This window comes from Cucurbita maxima, unplaced genomic scaffold (assembly GCF_002738345.1).
Source record: "Cucurbita maxima cultivar Rimu unplaced genomic scaffold, Cmax_1.0 Cma_Scf00023, whole genome shotgun sequence".
In the NCBI taxonomy this organism is placed as follows: domain Eukaryota; kingdom Viridiplantae; phylum Streptophyta; class Magnoliopsida; order Cucurbitales; family Cucurbitaceae; genus Cucurbita; species Cucurbita maxima.
This window is the reverse complement of record NW_019272039.1, coordinates 3686415-3707962: the sequence shown is the minus strand read 5'-3', so window position 1 is coordinate 3707962 and position 21548 is coordinate 3686415. Positions and strand designations below refer to the sequence as shown.

The 21548-nt window shown below is 36.0% G+C and overlaps 3 protein-coding genes across 6 annotated transcripts; 2 read left to right on the top strand and 1 right to left on the bottom strand.

Annotated features, from left to right (window-relative positions):
• Positions 1-11327: 11327 nt before the first annotated feature.
• Positions 11328-14644, top strand: LOC111496915. 2 transcript variants are annotated; one of them, XM_023147481.1, is made up of 5 exons: positions 11328-11491; positions 11642-11838; positions 12613-13046; positions 13551-13591; positions 14449-14644. In XM_023147481.1, the coding sequence occupies exons 3-5, from the start codon at positions 12741-12743 to the stop codon at positions 14624-14626; spliced, it is 525 nt and encodes a 174-aa protein (XP_023003249.1). In that variant the 5' UTR covers positions 11328-11491; positions 11642-11838; positions 12613-12740; the 3' UTR covers positions 14627-14644. The 2 variants fall into 2 exon arrangements, with proteins under 2 accessions (XP_023003249.1, XP_023003250.1); XM_023147482.1 differs by having other exon boundaries at positions 11329-11491; positions 12613-13037.
• On the top strand, positions 14635-15915 carry LOC111496916 (photosystem I reaction center subunit N, chloroplastic). Of its 2 annotated transcripts, none has more exons than XM_023147484.1 (3): positions 14635-15014; positions 15440-15565; positions 15686-15915. In XM_023147484.1, exons 1-3 carry the CDS (start codon positions 14715-14717, stop codon positions 15791-15793), a joined length of 534 nt encoding a protein of 177 aa, XP_023003252.1. In that variant the 5' UTR covers positions 14635-14714; the 3' UTR covers positions 15794-15915. The 2 variants fall into 2 exon arrangements, with proteins under 2 accessions (XP_023003252.1, XP_023003251.1); XM_023147483.1 differs by having other exon boundaries at positions 15682-15909.
• Positions 15916-16350: 435 nt separating this feature from the next.
• LOC111496911 (mitogen-activated protein kinase kinase kinase 3-like) lies at positions 16351-21268 on the bottom strand. 2 transcript variants are annotated; one of them, XM_023147474.1, is made up of 11 exons: positions 20472-21268; positions 19725-20042; positions 19365-19452; positions 19178-19240; positions 18916-19076; positions 18767-18842; positions 18505-18564; positions 17544-17651; positions 17210-17446; positions 16957-17057; positions 16351-16875 (listed from the first exon to the last, which is right to left on the bottom strand). In XM_023147474.1, the coding sequence occupies exons 1-11, from the start codon at positions 20903-20905 to the stop codon at positions 16620-16622; spliced, it is 1902 nt and encodes a 633-aa protein (XP_023003242.1). In that variant the 5' UTR covers positions 20906-21268; the 3' UTR covers positions 16351-16619. The 2 variants fall into 2 exon arrangements, with proteins under 2 accessions (XP_023003242.1, XP_023003243.1); XM_023147475.1 differs by having other exon boundaries at positions 19725-20024; positions 20472-21267.
• Positions 21269-21548: the final 280 nt, after the last annotated feature.

The following is a 21548-nucleotide window of genomic DNA, read 5'->3' as shown; positions in this document are numbered from 1 at the left end:
ACACATCGTCTAGTGTCTAGCTTTGAGTAGATATTGTACTCTTTGTGTACTCTTTGCCATCGTCTAGTGTCTAGCTTTGAGTAGATAACATCGTCTAGTGTCTAGCTTTGAGTAGATATTGTACTCTTTGTGTACTCTTTGGGCTTTCCTTTTCAGGGTTCTCCTCAAACACATCGTCTAGTGTCTAGCTTTGAGTAGATATTGTACTCTTTGTGTACTCTTTGCCATCGTCTAGTGTCTAGCTTTGAGTAGATATTGTACTCTTTGGGCTTTCCTTTTCAGGGTTCTCCTCAAACACATCGTCTAGTGTCTAGCTTTGAGTAGATATTGTACTCTTTGTGTACTCTTTGGGCTTTCCTTTTCAGGGTTCTCCTCAAACACATCGTCTAGTGTCTAGCTTTGAGTAGATATTGTACTCTTTGGGCTTTCCTTTTCAGGGTTCTCCTCAAAGCTTTAAAACGCGCGTCTAGGGGAAGGTTTCCACACCCCCCCTTTCAGGAGAAAGCTGACACATCGTCTAGTATCTAGCCTTTTCAGGGTTCTCCTCAAAGCTTTAAAACACGCGTTTAGGGGAAGGTTTCCACACCCTTATAAATAGTGTTTTGTTCTCCTCCCCAACCAATGTGGGACATCACAATAATGGTTAGAGAGGGGAATGAAGTATTCTTTAGAAGGGTGTTGAAAATCTCTTTCTAGTAAATGCGTTTTAAAATCGTGAAGTTGACGGCGATACACAATGAGCCAAAACAGACAATATCTACTAGTAGTGGGCTTGAGTTGTTACAAATGGTATTAGAGTCAAACACCGAATGGTGTGCCAATGAGAATGCTGGCCACCAAGGGAAGGATCATGAGATCTCACATTTGTTGGAGACGGAAACGAAACATTGTTTATAAGAGTGTGAAAATATCTCCCTAACAGACATATTTTAAAGCTATGAGACTTGATGGATACCTAATGAGTCAAAGTAGACAAAATTTGCTAGTGATGGACTTGAATTGTTACACGATTACTCTCCGTTCATAAGTTGTCTTTCATAATGTTACAAAGAAATAGTTCTAAATTGATGAAATAAATATTAACGATGGAGTTGGACTACAAAAGTTGTTTAATTTGTATTTAAATTATATATTTGAGAGTTTTAAAAATATTTGAAAAAATATAAATTTTGTTAATTATCTTTTTAATTTTAGATTCTTAAACATTATTACTATTTATTCATAATTTTTTTTCTTTCATAACATTTTCAATCAAATACTTTTAAATTCTTAATTAAATTTAAATAAAACAAAATTTTCACGCCTTATAATAATAATAATAAAAAAAAAGAACCTATGAATTTATATCATAATTTGATGGTAAATAAACATTTTAATTAAATTAAGAAACTAAATTAATTTACGAATATATTTTTATTTAAAAAAACATCTAAAAATATATATTTTTCTTTTCCTCACACAATGAGACATTATTTTAAAGATGTGACGCTTTGTAAAAAAAACGAAAAATTTACCAAACATGTCGAAAATAAACAACCTTAAAGTGAAATTTAGAAACACGATAAAAAAATAATGTACTTATTAATAAAAAAAAAATACAGAATAATGCAAAAACTTTATAAGCTCTTTATTCCATAACATCTACCAAAGCAACACCTATATCACGACAAATGAAGACCTAATTCATCATTGTTTTTTTTGTGCGGGTGTACATGGTCAGAGTTTGTGCGACCACTCTAAAAAGAGGATTAGCCACCACTCCAAAAAGAGGATACGCTACCTGCTAAAGTATTCCCGATACACCACCACTGCAAATGAGAATACTTTTCTATAAACCACCTATCCTAAAGCGAGATTCTGTCATTGCGATTTCACCCATGATCTGAGTCACCCGAAGGTCAAGACGAAGACTCAGACGTCATGTAGCCCACTCCAACGGATTATGTGGGTGGAATATCACCCTTTTATCTTCTCATTCTCATCCATGGTAAAGACAATATAACTCTTCCGACAAGAATTATAGCGCCTGTTCAATTTAGTGCAGGTGTCTCAACCATGTGGTGATCCAGTCTCCTCCAGAATATAATCAGAGTAAAAGGAACTATAGTTCGAATTACCTTTTCTGGAAAACGGCGTAAATAGAGTCAACGTCCCGCTCTCTATCATATGAACGTAGTATCTATCATGGGATGATTTCATTAGTATTAGTTGTGATAAACTAATGCGCCACTTCCCGGTGAAACTGTACCCCAAGATTATTTGATAGTAGAGAAAGAGAAAGAGTACTTTTGTTAGTAGTACTCTGAAGTGTATGATTTATTGAAGGAGTAATGAGTATTTGTAGAATATAATATCTGTAAAGAAAAGTAAGAGAGTAGTATGAGATTTATTTAATTGTATGTCTGATTTGTGTTAAGTATGTTGTCTGTGTATTATATGCCTAAAGGGTACGTTTTTTGTGGGGGTTTGAAGGATTATTTTACTCAACCAAAAAATTTGGGTTGGTTAGATTGGTAACCCAACCCAACTCGAAAATTTTCACAACCTAACCCAGCCCAACCCAACCGGGTTGTTAAAAAAAATTATGTTTTAAATTTTTTTTTATTTATCCACCCTTTAGCCTAACCCAACCCAACCATTTATGGTTGGGTTATTAAAAAAATTATTTTTTAAAAAAAAGTTTTATTTATCCACCATTTATAATTATTCAGATACTATTTTAGATAAAAGATAATTAAAAGTTCACCAACCAACACAAATCAATCTATAATGGTTCACAAAAGAGTAATTCAATTCAAAACAACAAGCGAAAATGGTAACATATTAACACAGTTCAACGTTATTATAAAACTAAAAACAATTAAAATATAAACACTTTTCATAATTAGTTAAAATAAAAAAAATATAAGGATAGATCATAAAATTAAAAAAACAATAGAAAAGATTAGTTTAAGAATACTATTATAACAGAAAAAATATTATAATTGAAATAGTTTGGTTAGAGTTAGATAACCCTAACTATTAGAACAAATGAAAAAAAAAAACAAAAACAAAAATAGATAATAAATACTACACAATTTATACTTATCTCAATTTTATAATTTTTATTGATTCAATTGTGTCCGCTATTTTAGGTGTTAAAAATTTCTCTTACTCGTACTATACGTTGATTCAGAAGCTATAGTAAACACTAAAACGGTCCAAATATTTTAGACAAAAGGTATTTTAAAAATATTTATATAAGAAAATAAAAATTAAGAAATAAAAAATAAAATAATAAAAATAATTAATATATTTGATTGAGGTCAAACACTGAATCCAATCCAACTCGTATAGTTCGGGTTGGATTGGTCAAAGTTGTCGGGTTTAATGTACACCCCTAATTTTTTGGGTTCTACTTTATTTATTTATTTTTGCGTTAGATTATATTTATAGTACTTATTTGCATACCGTGCACAAATACACATGGGTCCACTGGACGAGTTCGATAATGTACTCCTTATAACTGTGTAACCAAATTTTATATTCACGCCAAGGCACACATTTATCGGTGGTACCTATAGTGACCGATAAATTTCTTGATTTTGATTACTATTATTTTTCTTAAATAATATGACATTACAAAGTACTTCAAAATATTTTTTAATCCTTGAACTCTTTTTAAACATTTGGGGTCATGACTTAAAAGATACGCGTTCATATTAAAACATGGTTTCAAATCATATAACATGCAAATCATACCTTCATTTCTTTATAAGCATTTCCATAAATACATTCTTGATATATAAACAATTCACAATCTCGAAAACAATCATCACGTAGTATAACATTACATAACATAGCATAACATAATTCATGTGACAAACTACCGTGAGATGTCAATAGTAGAGCAACAATCATAATTTAGAATTCTACCATGAAAATTGACTTTGACCTTAAATGCCTCAAAGTGTTGAAAGGGTTCAAACATATCAGATTCAAGCTGAGATCAACAGAGAAGCAGATCTGGAGTAGTTAGAAAATGTATTCTCTAAAACCACTCAAATGTAATGAAAAGATAGTAATCTAAGCACTATTGAACACAATTTTTTTTTTTTTTTTTTTTTTTAACACTCCTCAATTGTTAGAGTCCTATAAATAAATGTGCAACTCCCAAGTACTCGGAAGAGAAGAAACTAGTTTCTTAATTCTAAACATGGATGGAGGCCATATTCTCAAGCAGCTTACATATCGAGTGATATTCGGAGTGTTCAATAAACTCGACAACTCGAAAAAAATCTAATCAACCTCATTAGATCAATATCATTCGAGTTTTGATTTATGAACTTATTTAGATTGAATTAGATTAAAATAAATGAAAATTTAATGGACATTTTCACCCGGATAGAGATTGAAATAGAATGCGAGGATAAGAAAAACAAAAATATATAAGGATTGATAAGAAGTTTTATTTTATTGTCCATTATAGATATGGATTTTGATACACGAAGGAGATTGTAACACAAACATCTCACTCCTGGAGAAGAACGTGGAAAGACTCGAGCTTCCGAGGAGGCTCCAACCATGGTTGCTCCCACACCTTAGCCTCATATTTTCGATGACGATTTGCACCAACATCAACCAACAACACAAGCTTGTACAACACTCCAGACACTATTTGCTTCGACCCACTTACCACTTCAAGAAACTTTAGTGAATCCCCACTTTGTTTGTTGTGTTCCTTCACTACCCATTCTCCAATATCACGCACGTGTGGGTCATTTGGATCAACCGGCACTTGACCTCCAGGAACGGAACTCATCGTCACTTAGAACAGATAGTCGACAAGCTTTGAAATTGTATGCTCACTTTCAAACTAGAGTTTGATGTTTATAGAGAGGAAGGTGTTTCCTTCTATTGTTAGTGGATATAATCGTAGATTAAAAAGAAAACGATCCTATCTACATAAAGAATGTGATCCGTAGATATCCTTAAAGAAAAGTGTGTTTTAATTATCATATTCATTAAGGAAAAAAAAAAACACGTGAATTACGTTGTTCAACACTTTAATATTCGTATCTTATATCATTCCACTTAAATTAATAACAAAATTAAACAATTTGATGATGTTCAGATTACGTGTGGTGTTGCTGATTTGACCTTTAATTCTCTCTTATCTAAACAACTTAAAGATGATTATTTTTTTTGTTTAGTTGAATATGATATTGTTTTCAATTCTAAATTTGGTTGGTAACTCATTACAACTTGGTTAAAAATCTGTTTCACTCCGAATTTTAAAAAATCAATGACTAGTCCAACCAAACTAAATTGGAATGGTTTTATCTCTCACCGACAAGCTACGAGCATTCGTTCTTTCCTTACTTCATTTTCTTTTACAAACTTATAGATTTCATTAAAACGAGAATCGACAAAATTCATTTAGAGTTGAGGAAGAAATGAAATTGGTCGAAGAAGATTTTAAAAGTTAAAAGAAAAACTTAACGGTGGAGTCGGATCTCAATCTCCTTGATCAATCTTACATTAGGTGCTTTCTTCTCTCCTTCGTGCCAACACACACAATTGTCGGCGGTACCTATGGTGGCCGATGACTTTCTTGCTTTTTATTAGTAACAAAATACTTTAAAATATTTTTTAATGCTTAAACTCTTTGGGCCCGTGACGTAAGTTATGCGTCCATACTAATTATAATGGAGAAGTATTTCGATTCATATGATGCACAAAAATATTTTTACGAATACATCCTTGGCATATCAACAATTCACAATCTCGAAAACAATCTTGCTAACATGGTGTGCATGTCATATCATAGCTTAATATAAGTCATAATACATCATCAAGTAGTATGACATAACATAATTCATGTGATAGAATACGGTACATTGAGGGATCATAGAGAAGGTTTAGTTCATATATCATTCAATTCATCTAACCATGTCAACAGTAGAGCAACAATCCTATTTTAAAATTATACTATGAAAATTAACTTTAACCTTTAATGTCTCTAAATCAGTGGAGAAGTTGACTAAGAGTAGTAGAAATGTGTTCTTCAATTGGCAGAATGTTTACATAATCCACCCCACATAAATGGTTTGAAAGTTATCTATTTATAATCAAATAAATTACAATGAAATGAAAAGAGTAATAAATGGAAAGATACCTATGATAAGGATCTTATAATAAAATATCAAATATGATATATATGGTAAAGTATAATTTAGTACTAATATCATTAACACTCTCCTGCAAGTTGAGCGTTGGTTTTGAACGAATGTGAAACTTGGATCTGAAAAATTCAAAAAGACAAAGAAACACTCGTGAAGACGTCAATTGTTGAAAAAAAATGTTAAGAATGAGATATAGAAATAGATCTAAGGTGTATATTCTCATGATATTCATAAGCTTAAATAGGATTTAAGCTAGCAACTTAACAAATGAGGAAAATATAAAATAATTAAATATTGAGAATAAAATAAAATATACGGTAAATCAAATCATAAATAAAGAATATTAAGATATAATATCTAGGATATATTCCATAAATAATATATACTCTAAATATTATATCTCAACACTCCCCCTCAAGTTGGAAGTGCAGGTCAATCACACACAACTTGTTTTTTTTAAAAAAAATCAGATTGATGTCTTCCCAAAGCTTTAGTGAAAATATCTGTCAATTGCATTTTAGTCGAAACATAACACGGTTTGATGATTCCATCTTGTAATTTTTCTCGAACTATATGACAATCTATTTCAATGTGTTTTGTACGTTCGTGAAAAACTGGATTAGTTGCTGTGTAATGCTGCTTGATTATCACAGTACAATAATACTGGTTTGGACAGTGGAACTTTCAAATGGAGAATGTATCTTAACCAAATTAACTCTAAACAAGTATTTGTCATAGCTCGATACTCGGTTTTTGCTGATGATCTGGACACATTGGTTTGTTTTTTAGACTTCCAAGAAATAATTGAATTTCCAAGGAAAATGCAGAACCAAGAAATAGACCATTTGGAGATTCGATAACCACCCCAGTCTGAATCGCAATATGGTTGTAATCTCAAGTTATTTTCAGATGGTAGTAGAAGTTCTTGATCAAGAGTACCTTTGATGTATTTCAGAACTCGAAGAGCTACCTCCCAATGTGGTTTTCTTGGTTCATGCATAAATTGACTAAGCATACGAACTAATACACTATGTTAGACCTAGTAACGGTTAAATATATTAATATTTCAACCAACCATCTATATTTACTTGGATTATTCAACTTTTCTCCTTCTGTTGAAGAAAGTTTCAGATTTTGCTCCATAGAAAACTTTTCTGGACGTGCTCTTGTAAGACCTGTGTCTTGAAGAATGTCTAGAGCATCCTTCCTTTGAGACATAAATATTTCTTTTCTAGACCTAGAAAATTCAATACCTAGGAAATATTTCAAATTCCCTAGATCTTTGATTAGGAATTTCTTGAGTAAACTAGTCTTGAGATGTTGAATTTCTTTGAGATCATTGTCTGTCAACAGAATATCATCAACATAGATAAAAGTTGCAGTGAAAGAAGTACATTTACTCTTAGTAAATAAAGAGTCATCTGCTTTGGACTGCGTGTAGCCTGCATTTTGTATAGTGGTAGAGAATATGGAGAACCAATTGCGAGAAGCCTGTTTTAAACCATAAAGAGATTTATGGAGCCGACATACTGTATTCTCCCCCTATCGGTGAATACCTGGTGGTAAAGACATATAGACTTCCTCGTCTAGATTACCATGGAGAAAGGCATTTTGAACATCCAACTGATGAGTGAACCATTTTCGAGCAGCGACAATAGTGAGTAAGCAACGAAGTGTAGTAAGTTTCGTTGTAGAAGAAAATGTCTCTTTGTAATCAACACCTTCAACCTGAGTGTATCTCTTTGCTACCAGTTGAGCTTTATAGCGTTCAACAGAACCATTAGAGTTGTGTTTAATCTTGTACACCCAACGATAACCAATAGCTTTATGGCCATGTGGTAGAGGAACGAGAGACAAGTATGATTACGTTCCAAAGCTGCAATTTCATCATTCATAGCCTGCTGCCATAATGGGTTGCCAACTGCCTCATCATAGGTTTTAGGTTCTGTCTGGGTTGTAATAAGAGCTAGAAAAGCACGTTGAGTATGAGAAAAACGAGAGAATGAAAGGTAATGATGAAGGGGATACCTGGTGCCAGTGTTGAGACTTGAGCTAGAGGTTAAATGATTGGCTCAAGAAGACATCTCATAATTATTATAATAAGCTGGAGGTTGTTTGGTACGAGTAAAACGTCGAAGTGAAACTGATGTATCAGGTGAGATAAGATTAGATTTAGTGGGTGAATCTGGTGGATCTGGAACTTATGAATTTGGAGAAGGAATAGAAGGATTATAATGGATGTTTGGGTAGGATGGATCATGAAATGATAAAATGGGAGTTGAAAGAGTTAATGTCAAAGTTTGTGAAGCTGATGAAAAAGAAAAATCATCTTCACAAAATTTAACATCACAACTGATAAAGAATTTTTTAGATTACATGTCATACAATTCGTAATCTTTATGACCACAAGGATATCCTTTGAAAACACAAGGAATTGCCCGAGGTTCAAATTTTTGCTTAGGATGTACTACAATTGCATAACACTTACAACAAAAAACTTTAAGATGGTGAAATGTAGGTGATCGTTTGTAGAGTGCTTCAAAGGCTGTTTTGTTAGATAAAAATGGTGATGTATTCTATTTATAAGATAAATTGTCATTAAAATTAAGTGGAAGCTGTGACAGAAAAAAAGAGACCTAGCTACATTTAGGATATGACGATGCTTACGTTCTACGACTCTATTTTGTTGTGGAGTATAGACACAAATGCGCTGAAATTCAATGCCACGAGAAGTAAAAAATGGTTGCAAAGATAGGAACTCAGTCCCATTGTCTGACCTAACTATCTTGATAGTAGTATAAAATTGAGTTTGAACGAATTTAACAAAGTTTACTAACAAATGGTGTACTTCTGATTTGTGTTGCATAAGAAAAACCCAAGTACATTGAGTAAAATCATCAACAACAGTGAGAAAAAACGCAAACCAGAATGGGTTGGAATTTTATGTGGTCCCCAAACATCACAATGTAACATATCAAAGGCAGAATAGGTTGTTATTGAACTTTTTGGAGAAGACAACCTAGTTTGTTTTGCTAATGGGAAAATACTACAATTATGAGAAAGAGTAGCATTATTAAGATGCAATTGATCAGCTAGAAATTTAAAACGAGAAGGAGAAGGATGACCTAGGCGTAAATGTCACAAATCAGATGACTGAGATACTTGATTTGCTGAAGATTTGATAGGAGATGAAGAAATATGATAGAAACCTCCGAATTGTTTACCCGAGCCAATCATCTTCCCCGTAGCCAAGTCCTGCATAACACAAGAATCAGGATAAAAAGTCACATAACATTTCAAGACATTGGTAAGTTTGCTGATGGACATTAGGTTTAAATTGAATGGAGGTCCACATAAAACATTGTTTAATTTAAGGTCAGGATTAAAAGAAACATTGCCCGTATGTGACACATGTGTTGTCCCTCCATTTGGCAAATTTATTGTAGATATGGTGGTAGCCTTTGGTTCCGTCATAACAGAAGCTTTGGATACTATATGATCTATAGCTCCACTCTCGAGAATCCATGGATTAGAACTCGTAGAGTTGATAGATAATGCAGATACTGGAAACAAACCAGTAACATTGATGTTATTATTAGAATTACCAAAAGGACGATGATTGAGTGCAGATAAGGCTTGTACAATCTATTGTAATTGCTCAGAAGAAAAATTTGGGATGAAATTTGGTGACTGTTCTTCTGTATTCAACTGAGAAACATCGGCATATTTGCAGATGATCGATATTCTCGATTGTTGCATTGATTGATTTGTACTACCCTTCTAGAATTATTTTTCTGTTGACTCGATCTTCTGTATGTCCCCTTCTATCACAAAATTTACAATGAAATTTAAGAAATCGACACTCATCAATTGTATGACCACTTTTATTGCAGTGTTCACATGATTTATCCTTGGCAAATTTTGAATATGTTGTATGAATTATTATTAATTTATATTTTTTATTATTTTTATTTATTTATTTATTATTATTATTATTTATTATTTTTGGGCTATTACATTCTTAATTCTAGAGATGGACGGGGCGATACTCTCACGCCGTCTACAGATCATGAAGAATAATTGTGCGTAAAGTTGTTGCAGTGATATTGCTTAGAAATAGGCGAATATGTTTATTTGTACTTTGGCATTTGTATTTGTATTACTAGTGTTCAATAAACTCGATGACTCGAAAAAAACCTAATCAACCTCATTTGACCAATATCATTCGGGTTTTGAATTATGAACTTATTTAGATTGAATTAGATTAAAATAAATAAAAATTTAATGGACGTTTTCACCCGAATAGAGATTGAAATAGAATGAGAGGATAAGAAAAACAAAAATATATAAGAATTGATAAGAAGTTTTATTTTATTGTTCCATTATAGATATGGATTTTGATACACGAAGAAGATTGTAACAGAGACATCTCACTCCTGGAGAAGAACGTGGAAAGACTCGAGCTTCCGAGGAGGCTCCAACCATGGTTGCTCCCACACCTTAGCCTCATATTTTCGATGACGATTTGCACCAACATCAACCAACAACACAAGCTTGTACAACACTCCAGACACTATTTGCTTCGACCCACTTACCACTTCAAGAAACTTTAGTGAATCCCCACTTTGTTTGTTGTGTTCCTTCACTGCCCATTCTCCAATATCACGCACGTGTGGGTCATTTGGATCAACCGACACTGGACCTCCAAGAACGGAACTCATCGTCACTTAGAACAGATAGTCGACAAGCTTTGAAATTGTATGCTCACTTTCAAACAAGAGTTTGATATTTATAGAGAGGAAGGTGTTTCCCTCTAGCGTTAGTGGATATAATCGTAGATTAAAAAAAAACGATCCTATCTACATAAAGAATGTGAACCGTAGATATCCTTCAAGAAAAGTGTGTTTTAATTATCATATTCATTAAGAGAGAGAAAAAACACGTGAATTATGTTTAGATTATGTGTCGGTGTTGTTGATTTGACTTTTAATTCTCTCTTATCTAAACAACTTAAAGATGATTATTCTTTATTGAATATGGTATTGATTCTCTTAAAAATTGATATCAAAAGTATCATAGAATAATAATCTTGTTTGCAATTCTAAATTTGGTTTGTAACTCAATCCTTAACCGCTAAAGCCCTGCTAGCAGATATTGTTCTTTAGGCGGTATGCTATCGAGGACATTAGACTTCGAAGAGGGGTGAATTGTGAGATCCCACATCGATTGGAGAGGGAACGAGTGTCAGCGAGGACGCTAGATCCCGAAAGGGGTGGATTGTTAGATCTCACATCGATTGGAAGGAGAACTACGCCTCCCTTACAATGGTATGAGAACCTTTCCTAACAGACGTGTTTTAAAAAACCTTGAAAATAAACCCAAAAAGAACAATACCCCCAAAAAGAACAATACCGACTAGTCCAAACCATTTGGATTCCTGTAACCCCGCTCTTAACCTGTATTTTTGTTGTTCTCAGTCCAGGCTAATGACGAAGATGAACAGCAACATTTATAAAGATTTATGGAATTTTTTTTGTTCTAAATTGTTCAAGAAATTGCTTGGTTTCTTACGAACATCTTCTTCCTTCGAACTCTTTTCTTGCTTCACCGTGACCGCCCGCTTCAAATCAAGAACTTTCTGATGAGCAACCAGACAGCCAAATTTATTTAGGAGGTTAGTTGTTGCATTCAGAATTCAAGTTTCTAGCCGAAATTCGTTTTGCCTGATGCTATGTAAGAACCTGTACAAGATAATTGCTGCGAAATTTTGGTATTTTTCTGATTTTCTTGTTTCTCCATTATGATTTATGGGTTTTGTTTACTGTAGCTCATGTCTGGGAATTCTTAGTATGGGATATTGGCATTTGATTCAAACTTAAAAGTCTGTGTGATTGATTATGACCAACGGACTGCTTTTCTTGTAAAAACATCTTATGAAGTGATTGATTTCTTTTAGGAGTGATAGTGTTAAATTTCATCGAAATGTTTCAGGACGCCTTTGGTTGAAAGGAGAAGGAAAAAATAAGAATAATGTTTAAGCGGAAAGAAGAAAGCATACTCCATTAGTTCTTAAATCATTCAACATCTTAATAGAATTGACAGCCGAAAGCCATGTACATTAGTGAAGAGTATATGTAATACGAAACTGTGATATCTAAGAACTCAAATTATAGTGAGATGATACCCAAATGATGCCTGACGTAGATAATGATAGTTCTTCTATTCAAACTAATCCTTTCACTAATTCTTCCCATAATGAGTATGGTATTCTGGACATTTTTTTTGGTTTATATTGAATCCTGGAAGAAATACATATTGTTCTTCACTCTTTGACAAGAAAATGTAGTGTGTATATTCGTGAATTATCGCTCTCTTAATTTTTGCGACTGCTTGTGAGTTATGATTATACAATTGTTGAGTCACATTCTACCATGCCTGTATTTTGCAGATAGCTAGGAATTGGACTTTGTAGCTTCATTTTGATGGCTATTGTTGAATCCATACTTGATCTTCAGGTACAAGATCCACCTGAGGAAGAGTTCTATTCTGCTGATTTGACTTGGACCAAGTTTGGCAATGTCGAACACCATGACCACTGAGTTGCATTCGACCTATTGGCTAGATCGCTATGCTGATGAAAGTGACTCGTTTCAAAATGTCAAGGATGAGTATATTTCTTCTACTTCTTGGCACCGTGCTTTGCAAATTCCGGATTCTTCAGTTACCATGGATGATGAGAATCACCTTTTTGCCGAAGTTTTGAGCCAAAAGGACAGAAGTGTTTCACATATAGTGTGGAATCCAGGGTCAGAATTCTCATTTTGTGCTTGTTCTTGGTCAATGCAAGGAAATCTTTGCAAACACGTGATCAAGGTGAATATGGTATGTGAAAATTGTCCAAGTTACAAACCTTCCATATCTTTTCAATCATTTGAGAAGATATTGATGAATATGTGGAAAATACCAATGGATGATTCTGTTTCCTTGGACCCATCAAATTCTGGATGAAATTCAGAAACTAGTTGAATGGAGTTCTTCAAATGATATAAGCTCTGTGGTAAATAAGCTGCCCTTGAAATGGGGTTCTGGGAAGGGAAGAACCAGTTTTAGGAAGCCATCATCTATCATGGCTGTTCCATCGGTGTCCAATTCTGTCAGAAAGGCCATGCCAAGGAACCGGAAAAGGAAAAGATTGTCCAGACCAAGATAGCTTGCCCAGCTTGTTTGCTATTTTATTTCCATTGGGCTCTTTTCAATACCTTGATCTCAATTTATATGATTGTTATATAAGATTTGGTGGCTTGTTGAGTAACTTAAGATTGAAGTATGATCATTTTACAAACACACCCAAGATTAACTGGACTTTGCATTTGTTATGGCATGTAGATCCGTTCACATGGAGGCACTGCTCGAGTCTTGTCGTTGAGGTTAGACTTCTTACACCTCTTTGGCCTTCTGCACTACGTTTACATAATTTATGTTTCATCTTTTTCAGATCGTTAGATACACTTCTATTTTACGAGTTGATGCTTCTGAATTCTGCAGGAATGTGTATATAGAAACTGTTAAATAAGATCAGTTCAAGTACTTGTTCATTTTAGGTAGCTAGTGTATGAGTAGAATTGATTTTGGGCAGTGTAACAGCCAGCAGATATGACTTTCTTTGGGGGCTTTCCCTTTGAGGCTTCTTCTCACGGTTTTAAAATGCATTTGCTCAAAGAGAGGTTTCTACACTCTTATAAAAAATGTTTCGTTTCCCCCCTCCGACCAATGTGGGATCTCACAATTCACCCCTTTGGGGGCCAGCGTCCTCGTTGACACGTAACGGACCAAAACAGACAATATCTGCTAGCGGTGGGTTTGAGGTATTGTTATAAGTAACTACTCCAGAAACTGTACCTCTGATTTTACCATGGCAAATTGCCGTAGCTTTTTGCCATCATGTATTGAAGGGAACACAGATCATGTACTAATTAGATATCTGTACTACTTACATTCAATCTGAAAATAAAGTCAAAATGTTTCTAGCCGTGTATGTTGATTCTTTGATTCAATAACTAGCTCCAGCAAATGGCATTGAATGATGAAAGTTGTGCCAATATATATGATAATTTTTTCTGCACTTAATTGAACATTTTAATCTTAATCTTAGGCTTAAAAGTTAAAGAAAATTAGTAGTTTTTTTTAGTATAATTTAAGAACAATTTTGGAAGTTTTAGAGCCATTCTAGTTTAACCGATTTAACTAAAATTCAATTTGCTTGAACGTTCCCCATCACGTTTAGATTTCGAAGTGGGTCCAAAATTGAAGCTCGCCACACACATTTTCATGTCCAAAAAACCCTAATCACAGCCATGGATTGCCAATTGGGAGTGAGGAAATCTCACCTTATCCACACTCTCACCACAATTCCTTATCCAATTCCATCTCAGACGTCGTTCATTTATCAGATTCCCTCATAATCCCATTTCCCTATTAACAACTCTCCACCATTAATCCTCCTCCTTCGAGCCTTCGGACTCGGATTTTGTACAAAAGTTGCAGAGAGTAATGGCGACCATGAATTCCAGCGTCTTGGCCTGCAACTACGCCATTTCAGGTGCTGGATCCGCCGAGCTTAACTCGAAACTCAGCGCCGTGACTTCTGTTGCGTCGCCTGGGGTTTCTGGTTACAAGTTGCCTGCGATTAGGGCTCAACAGGCTAGGGTTCCTGAAGCTAAGAATGAAGGAAGGAGAACTGCGCTTCTCTTCCTTGGAGCTTCCCTCTTTGCTGCGGCTGCTGCTTCCTCCAACTCTACGGCTAATGCTGGAGTCATTGAAGAGTACCTTGAGAAGAGTAAAGCTAACAAGGTAAGCTACTCTTTGCTATCCAGATTATTCATGAACATTCAAATTGCTTTTTCATTTAGTTTTAGATCCTATTTCGGTCTATGAACTCTATTCCATTTAATATACTTCAAATGCTCTGTTTCGATTCTTTGACTTGGCATATTAACGAGTCTTGTTCTTGATTCCTTTACTTAGCTCAAAAGTGTGTTTGGTTCTGGTTGTTGCTAAAATAAATTGTCCTCTTTCGGCTTTCCCTTTCGAGCTTTTCTTCAAAGTTTTCAAAACGTGTCGGTTGGTAAGAGGTTTCCACACCCTTATAAAGAATGTTTCGTTCTCCTCTCCAATCGACATGGGATCCACATACATTTCAAAAGTGAATGAAACAGAATTTTGTCAATTGGATGGTAAACCAACCGATCATGTTCTTAACTCTGTTATTGCAACAGGAACTGAATGACAAGAAAAGATTAGCAACAAGTGGAGCAAACTTTGCAAGGGCATACACTGTTCAGTTTGGATCATGCAAGTTCCCAGAGAACTTCACAGGGTGCCAAGATCTTGCAAAACAAAAGGTATGAACCTTCATTGCTTAGTTATAATCACTGTTGGCTGTGAAATTTTGAGTACAAGTAAATGTGTTTATGTTAAGCACTAAGTTAGTTCTCTGTCCTGCTTTTGATGAATGCAGAAAGTCCCATTTATCTCTGATGATTTGGAATTGGAGTGTGAGGGGAAGGACAAGTACAAGTGTGGTTCCAATGTCTTCTGGAAATGGTGAAGAGAACAGAACAATTTATTAAAGTCTTTGTATCTAATTTTCAACTTTTAGTAAGTGTGAAATTTTATCAAGTCCAATTCCATTGCTTTCTTTCTTCTCTTTCAGACCAAAATAAACCAAATGAGAAAGTAGAAACCCTAGAAATCTTTTTCTTTAGCTATGTTAATGTTAATGTTTCGGGAAGGTTACTAAATATATATTTAATAGTCAATTTGAGCATAACTCAATACAGAAAATACCAATTTTACTGATAGATAATTCGATCTACGCTCCTATCATTGTTAAACAAATGTATATAGTGAGTTGTGTCTAAATCCAAGAAGAGATGTTTAAGTTCATTCAAAATTCTAGAAAGAAAAACGTTTTGGGACAAAGTTCGAACTTAAAATGGTATTGTTGGAGCATCGTTTAGTCGAAATTAACGACTTGATTTAGATTGTTAACTATGTTTTTATGTTCGAAAGGTCAAATTGTGCGAGTGGATAAAGTTTTATGGATTCTTTTTGTGGCTATCAATGACGTTTTTTGCAAATCAAGCTAAAAAAAACGAGAAATTAACCTGCAGTGCACTACACTTGGTGTCGGTGTCACGGTGTAGTAATAAACAAAAACTGATTATTACATGTACAGACCACCTTTCCTTTACAAGAACCAAAAAAATATTGTTATACCTCACAAGATTTCTCTAAGAAAATACATCATATCCCCATTGCTTAAGAAAGCTTTATCCCATTCCCACCATCGTCCATTCATCAATAACTCAAATCTCTCCGATACACAATGGATAAATTTACACCTGAGGATACGAGGAAGATGTCTTTTTCTTCTTTTTCATTAAACGTTTATAGTCAAAGAGGTCTTCTTGGTGATCCACCATGAGTCCGCACTTTCAATAGCGATGAATCTCGTGATGGGTCGAGTGTGAACAATGTGTTTGGTCTCGTGTTATATGCGTATTCGTTTAAATTGTAACAGCTTTGACCCAACCCCATGTAAGATGTGTGAGGTGGTGAACGATAACAGCTCTGGTGTAGCGGGCCATACGACCGTAACGGACTCGAAGACGGAGAGACAGGCAAGGACGTGATCATTCGTGCATTTCCCCTGCACATAAAGTGTATGCATCAATCTCTGAGACATGGTCTAAGACAAAGAGGAGATTGTAAAGGACAGGATGTTGCGTACCTAGGACTCCTCAAAGCTCTCGACGAGGTTGTCGGGTTTGTCACGTAGTCTCCATCACATATGCTTATACTTTTTCTGTTTGGATGCTGATCTAACAATGGCTGCATATATAGATGCAAAGATTTCAACTCTATAATCAACTTTAAACAGATTAAGCAGAACAATCCAAGAGGTCTCCCAATTCAAGCGATTCAAATAAATAATTTCATCTCGACCATGTGATTCTAAGTTCTAAGTAACACGAGCAACCTACCGGAGTCTGGAATCCATCGAAGCTAAAGGGAAATGCATCCATGGAAAAGTTGACATCAGATGCTCTTGGTGTTACTGCATCTTGAACAAAAGGGTGATCCAGCAGTTCTGCAGCGGAAGGACGTGCCGATGGATTGCGTTGTAAACATAGCTGCACAAAGTTTTTAGCATCATAGGAGAGATGGTCTGGGATTTCAGGCATATCTTTGCTATTTCCAATTTTGAATATGGCAGCCACCTGTTGGTTCCAAAATATAAGATAAATATGGACCCAGAGAATTTAACATCAAGAGTAAACAAAAACTCCGAGAGAAATGTTCGAGGAAGATGCGTACCCCTTCATATTTGCTCCAAGGTGGCTTAGACGTTGCCATTTCGAGAACCGTACACCCTAAACTCCAAATATCTACAGCAAGACTATACCCATTCGTATGCATCACAACCTGAGATTCCACGACGAGCAACGAGAAATGAGAAACGAGAAACTATTAAGACAGACATAGTGTAGGTGTACAAGTAAAAGAAAAAGTTCAATATAATACAAAAGAATGTGGAGGAACATTATTTGTAACCGCTCAATCCCATCACAAGCAGATATTATTCTCTTTTTGGGCTTCCCCTAAAGGTTTTTAAAACGCGTCTACTAGGGAGTGGAAAGGCTTCCCCTAAAGGTTTTTAAAACGCGTCTACTAGGGAGAGGTTTCCACACCCTTGTAAGAAATGCTTCGTTTTCCTCTCCAACGATGTGGGATCTTACAATCCACCCCCCTTGGGGGCCTGGTGTCCTCGCTGGCACACCATCCGATGTCTGGTTCTAATACTATTTGTAACAACCCAAGCCCACCGTTAGTAGATATTGTTCTCCTTGGGCTTTCCCTTTCAGGATTCACCTCAAGGTTTTTAAAACGCATCTACTAGGGAGAGGTTTCCACACTCTCATAAGAAATGCTTCGTTCTCCTCCCCAACGATGTGGGATCTCACAATGCACCCCCTTGGGGGCCAACGTTCTCGCTGGCATACTGCCCGGTGTCTAACTTCAATACCATTTGTAACAGCCCAAACCCACCACTAGCAGATACTGTTCTCTTTGGGCTTTCCCTTTCGAGATTCCCCTCAAAATTTTTAAAACGCATCAACTAGAGAACGGTTTCCACACCCTTATAAAGAATGTTTTGTTCTCCTCTCCAACCGAGGTAGGATCTCACATTCTTCCTTTTCGTTTATTCTTTTTGTAGTACTCGCTTTTCGGTCTGTTATTTAAAGCAGGGGGAATGGAACAAAGTGATAAAAAGTACCTCAGGGGCCATCCAATAAGGACTGCCTTTGAACGAAAGCATCGAAGTACAATTCGTCATCTGATTCAAACAAAAAAGAAAACATAAATTCTAAATCAATCAAATTGTCAAAATATTTTGATATCAGAACTTCTAACCCAAAAGTAAATTTAGCAGTCAGTTCCATTAGCCAAAGCATTTCAAGTTACGTATTTAAAACTGTGGCCCCGTCGAGGACAAGGAAAAAATAGTAACATTTGAGAAGACGAGTTAATTTACATACGTGTTTTGCCATGCCGAAGTCGACCAACTTGACCTCGCCATTTGGATCCACTAAGATATTAGCCCCTTTGATGTCCCTGCCAGGAGAAGTACATAAGGACCCGCACGTATGAAAATACGATTCCAGAGCAGTATTTACAGCCAAAATACCTATGCACTGTATTTCTCCCGTGCAGATACGCAAGCCCAGAAAGAATCTTTCGGGTATAATTTCTTATAACAGGTTCTTTGAAGGCGCCATATTCTTGTAGTAATTTGTGGATTGAGCCACCGGAGATGTATTCTAAATAGACGGAGAGCGATTCGTCACCCTGGTAGAGAAAATTTATTACGTAAGATTGGTTCAGAAGTTTTGAAACTTGTGTTCATTATTATTAGAAAGTAGCCTTCAACAGAGTATGAGAGTGCTTACCATTTCACTACCATAGTACCGGACGATGTTCGGATGCGACAGCTGACTGAGCAGGGTTATCTCCTGTTTAGACGGAGTGATGGGTTAGAATTACAACCAAGTATCAAGATAGTAAAACGTATAGCTTAAAAGCAGATATAGCAAACAAATATACACCAAAGTACTCAAACTGGAGAATAAGAACGACCTGATTCAATTGCTTGAGACATTCCTTCGATGTCAAGTCATCGCTAATAACCTTGACCTCCTTAATTGCACACATTTGGCCACTTACACTGCAATGAATCCAAGAAGAAGGATTAGAGAAGTACTAACAAAATAGTTCTTTGATCGACTAAGAGCTCCTTTGAGATGCTAACAGGGAGGTTAACAACAAAGTAGTTCGTCTGATCGACTAAGCAAGATATGAACCAAGAGTGTACAACATCGTTTATGAATCGTATCTTGGTCGATCATTGTTCCACACTAATCCGAAATTTGAAAATATAGTTTCAATCCATTTATTATAATGTGAACACGAAAATATCTTAATCAAAACCACCATTACCTGTTAAATCCAAGGTAAACATGCCCAAATGTTCCCCTTCCTAGAAGCCTTCCTCTCTTCCACTTCGATTGGGTAGCCGGGTCATTATCACCGATATTGACAGCTTTCGTGCTGGTCAACGAAGAAGGGCTGGTGGGAGAGCTTGGAGGAAGCGGCAGCTTATGACATCGACTCTTCCCATCATCTAGCTTGCCGGTCGGAGACTCGAGACTCGTGCCACAGAACCGTGAGTTCAGAGGCGATGTAGGACTCGTGGGTCCTCTCGATCCTGGACCGGGACTTCTTGGCCTTGCCTCTATTCTGGTATCAGCAAATCCTCTAAATAAAATTCGAAACATATGGACTAATATTACTAAAAGCATTACAGATTTTCATCTTTGGAGTAGCCATTACTTCTAAATATCTCACCGATGGAACTATGAGTGTCCTCTAAAAACAAACTCTAAATTCTTTTCGTTCCAGTTGAGTGAAACCTTATGAAGCAGTCACGAGTAGATTTGAAAATGGAAGTATCAATCAATAAAATCCTCTATTACAGAAACACTACGCAATAAGATCAATCAATAAAACCCTCTATTATAGAAACAGGGGAATCTTCTGTTAAACAGAGGACTCAAGTCCTTCAAGTTCACAACAGGATCTAAACGATAAGTCATCTCCAGCCAAAAACCTAGAATCATCCACAAACTCAGAACAAGAAATCACTACACAAACAAGAAAAACCTTCAAAATTAGAAACCCACCCACCTGTAAGCTCCAAACTGAAGCTGTTCTTGATTCGATGGATGTTCATCCGAAGACCCAGAAGAGCTAACACTGGAAACCGAAACAGACCCAGATCCAATCCCGACTCCATGATCAATCCCAAAAGCGGGGGGAGTAGCAGGTCTCGGAAGAGGGTGACTCTTATCCCCACTATCGGAGTCAAAACCAGAGAACCCAGAAGAGCCGCCGCCGCCTACATCAGCAACCCCAGAAGAGGCCAGATCCCTGGAAGGCCTGGGGGAATTACGAGAGAAAATCAGAGAAGAGAGGTCATCGAAGCTCCTGGGGGTTTCTGCCCCCTTCTTAGGCTCAGATTTGGGGGAAGAAGTAGAAGATTTAGAGAAGTTGAGAAAATTAGTGGGGGGATTGTGATGCTCTTTGCTTTTACTGAATTTTCTTGCCCACCAAGCAGGCATGGTAGAAAGAAGAGAAATAAGCAAACCCCAGATGAAATCAAAGAGAGAAGAAACTATGGATCAAAAGGGGCTGTGAAACGAATCGAATTGAATTGAATTGAATCAAATCGAAGTGGGGTTCGAGGAAGGGAGTGAATGACATGAACAAAGAGAGGAAGAAAAATGGAATAAGGAAGGTGAGGAAATTGAAGCTGAGGAGAGAGAGAGAGAGAGAGAGAGAGAATTGGAGTGAAATGGAGAGGGGGGACGGCAGGCGGTGGTTGGATAAAGTGGGGGAAATGACGTGGCAAATTCATGGGAAATGGAGGAGAGAAGGTGAAGCTTGTTTAGAGAGAGAAAGAAGGAGAGAGAGAGAGAGAGAGAGCGCGTGTGGGAAAGTTTATTTGTTTGTTGTGATCAGTAAAAGACGAAGCTTTGTTAGAATTGATTTCTGTGTACACCACCACTTACCTCAGAACCTTCTTCTTCATCTTCTTCCTCCCCTTCCTTTTGCTCTCTGCTTTTTTCTCTTTCTTTCACACGTGCCAACGCCTTTTTTTTTCCCTTTTTTTTTTTCTTTTCTGAAAGAAAGTGAACTAACTTTTATTGTACGTTTCAATAAATAAAACCCATTGTTATTACTTTTATAATTTTAGTTTAATTA

What these genes read in the sequence shown, in the direction of transcription:
- LOC111496915 (XM_023147481.1), top strand. Translation starts at nt 12,741, where the DNA reads ATGTCGAACACCATGACCACTGAGTTGCATTCGACCTATTGGCTAGAT. An exon ending in ACGTGATCAAGGTGAATATG is followed by an intron (nt 13,047 to 13,550) that starts GTATGTGAAAAT and finishes TATGGCATGTAG; the next exon opens with ATCCGTTCACATGGAGGCAC. An exon ending in GCTCGAGTCTTGTCGTTGAG is followed by an intron (nt 13,592 to 14,448) that starts GTTAGACTTCTT and finishes CATCACGTTTAG; the next exon opens with ATTTCGAAGTGGGTCCAAAA.
- LOC111496916 (XM_023147484.1), top strand. Translation starts at nt 14,715, where the DNA reads ATGGCGACCATGAATTCCAGCGTCTTGGCCTGCAACTACGCCATTTCA. An exon ending in AGAAGAGTAAAGCTAACAAG is followed by an intron (nt 15,015 to 15,439) that starts GTAAGCTACTCT and finishes TTATTGCAACAG; the next exon opens with GAACTGAATGACAAGAAAAG. An exon ending in AAGATCTTGCAAAACAAAAG is followed by an intron (nt 15,566 to 15,685) that starts GTATGAACCTTC and finishes GAATGCAGAAAG; the next exon opens with TCCCATTTATCTCTGATGAT.
- LOC111496911 (XM_023147474.1), bottom strand. Translation starts at nt 20,905, where the DNA reads ATGCCTGCTTGGTGGGCAAGAAAATTCAGTAAAAGCAAAGAGCATCAC. An exon ending in CTTCAGTTTGGAGCTTACAG is followed by an intron (nt 20,043 to 20,471) that starts GTGGGTGGGTTT and finishes AATTTTATTTAG; the next exon opens with AGGATTTGCTGATACCAGAA. An exon ending in GGGAGAAATACAGTGCATAG is followed by an intron (nt 18,843 to 18,915) that starts GTATTTTGGCTG and finishes TTCTCCTGGCAG; the next exon opens with GGACATCAAAGGGGCTAATA.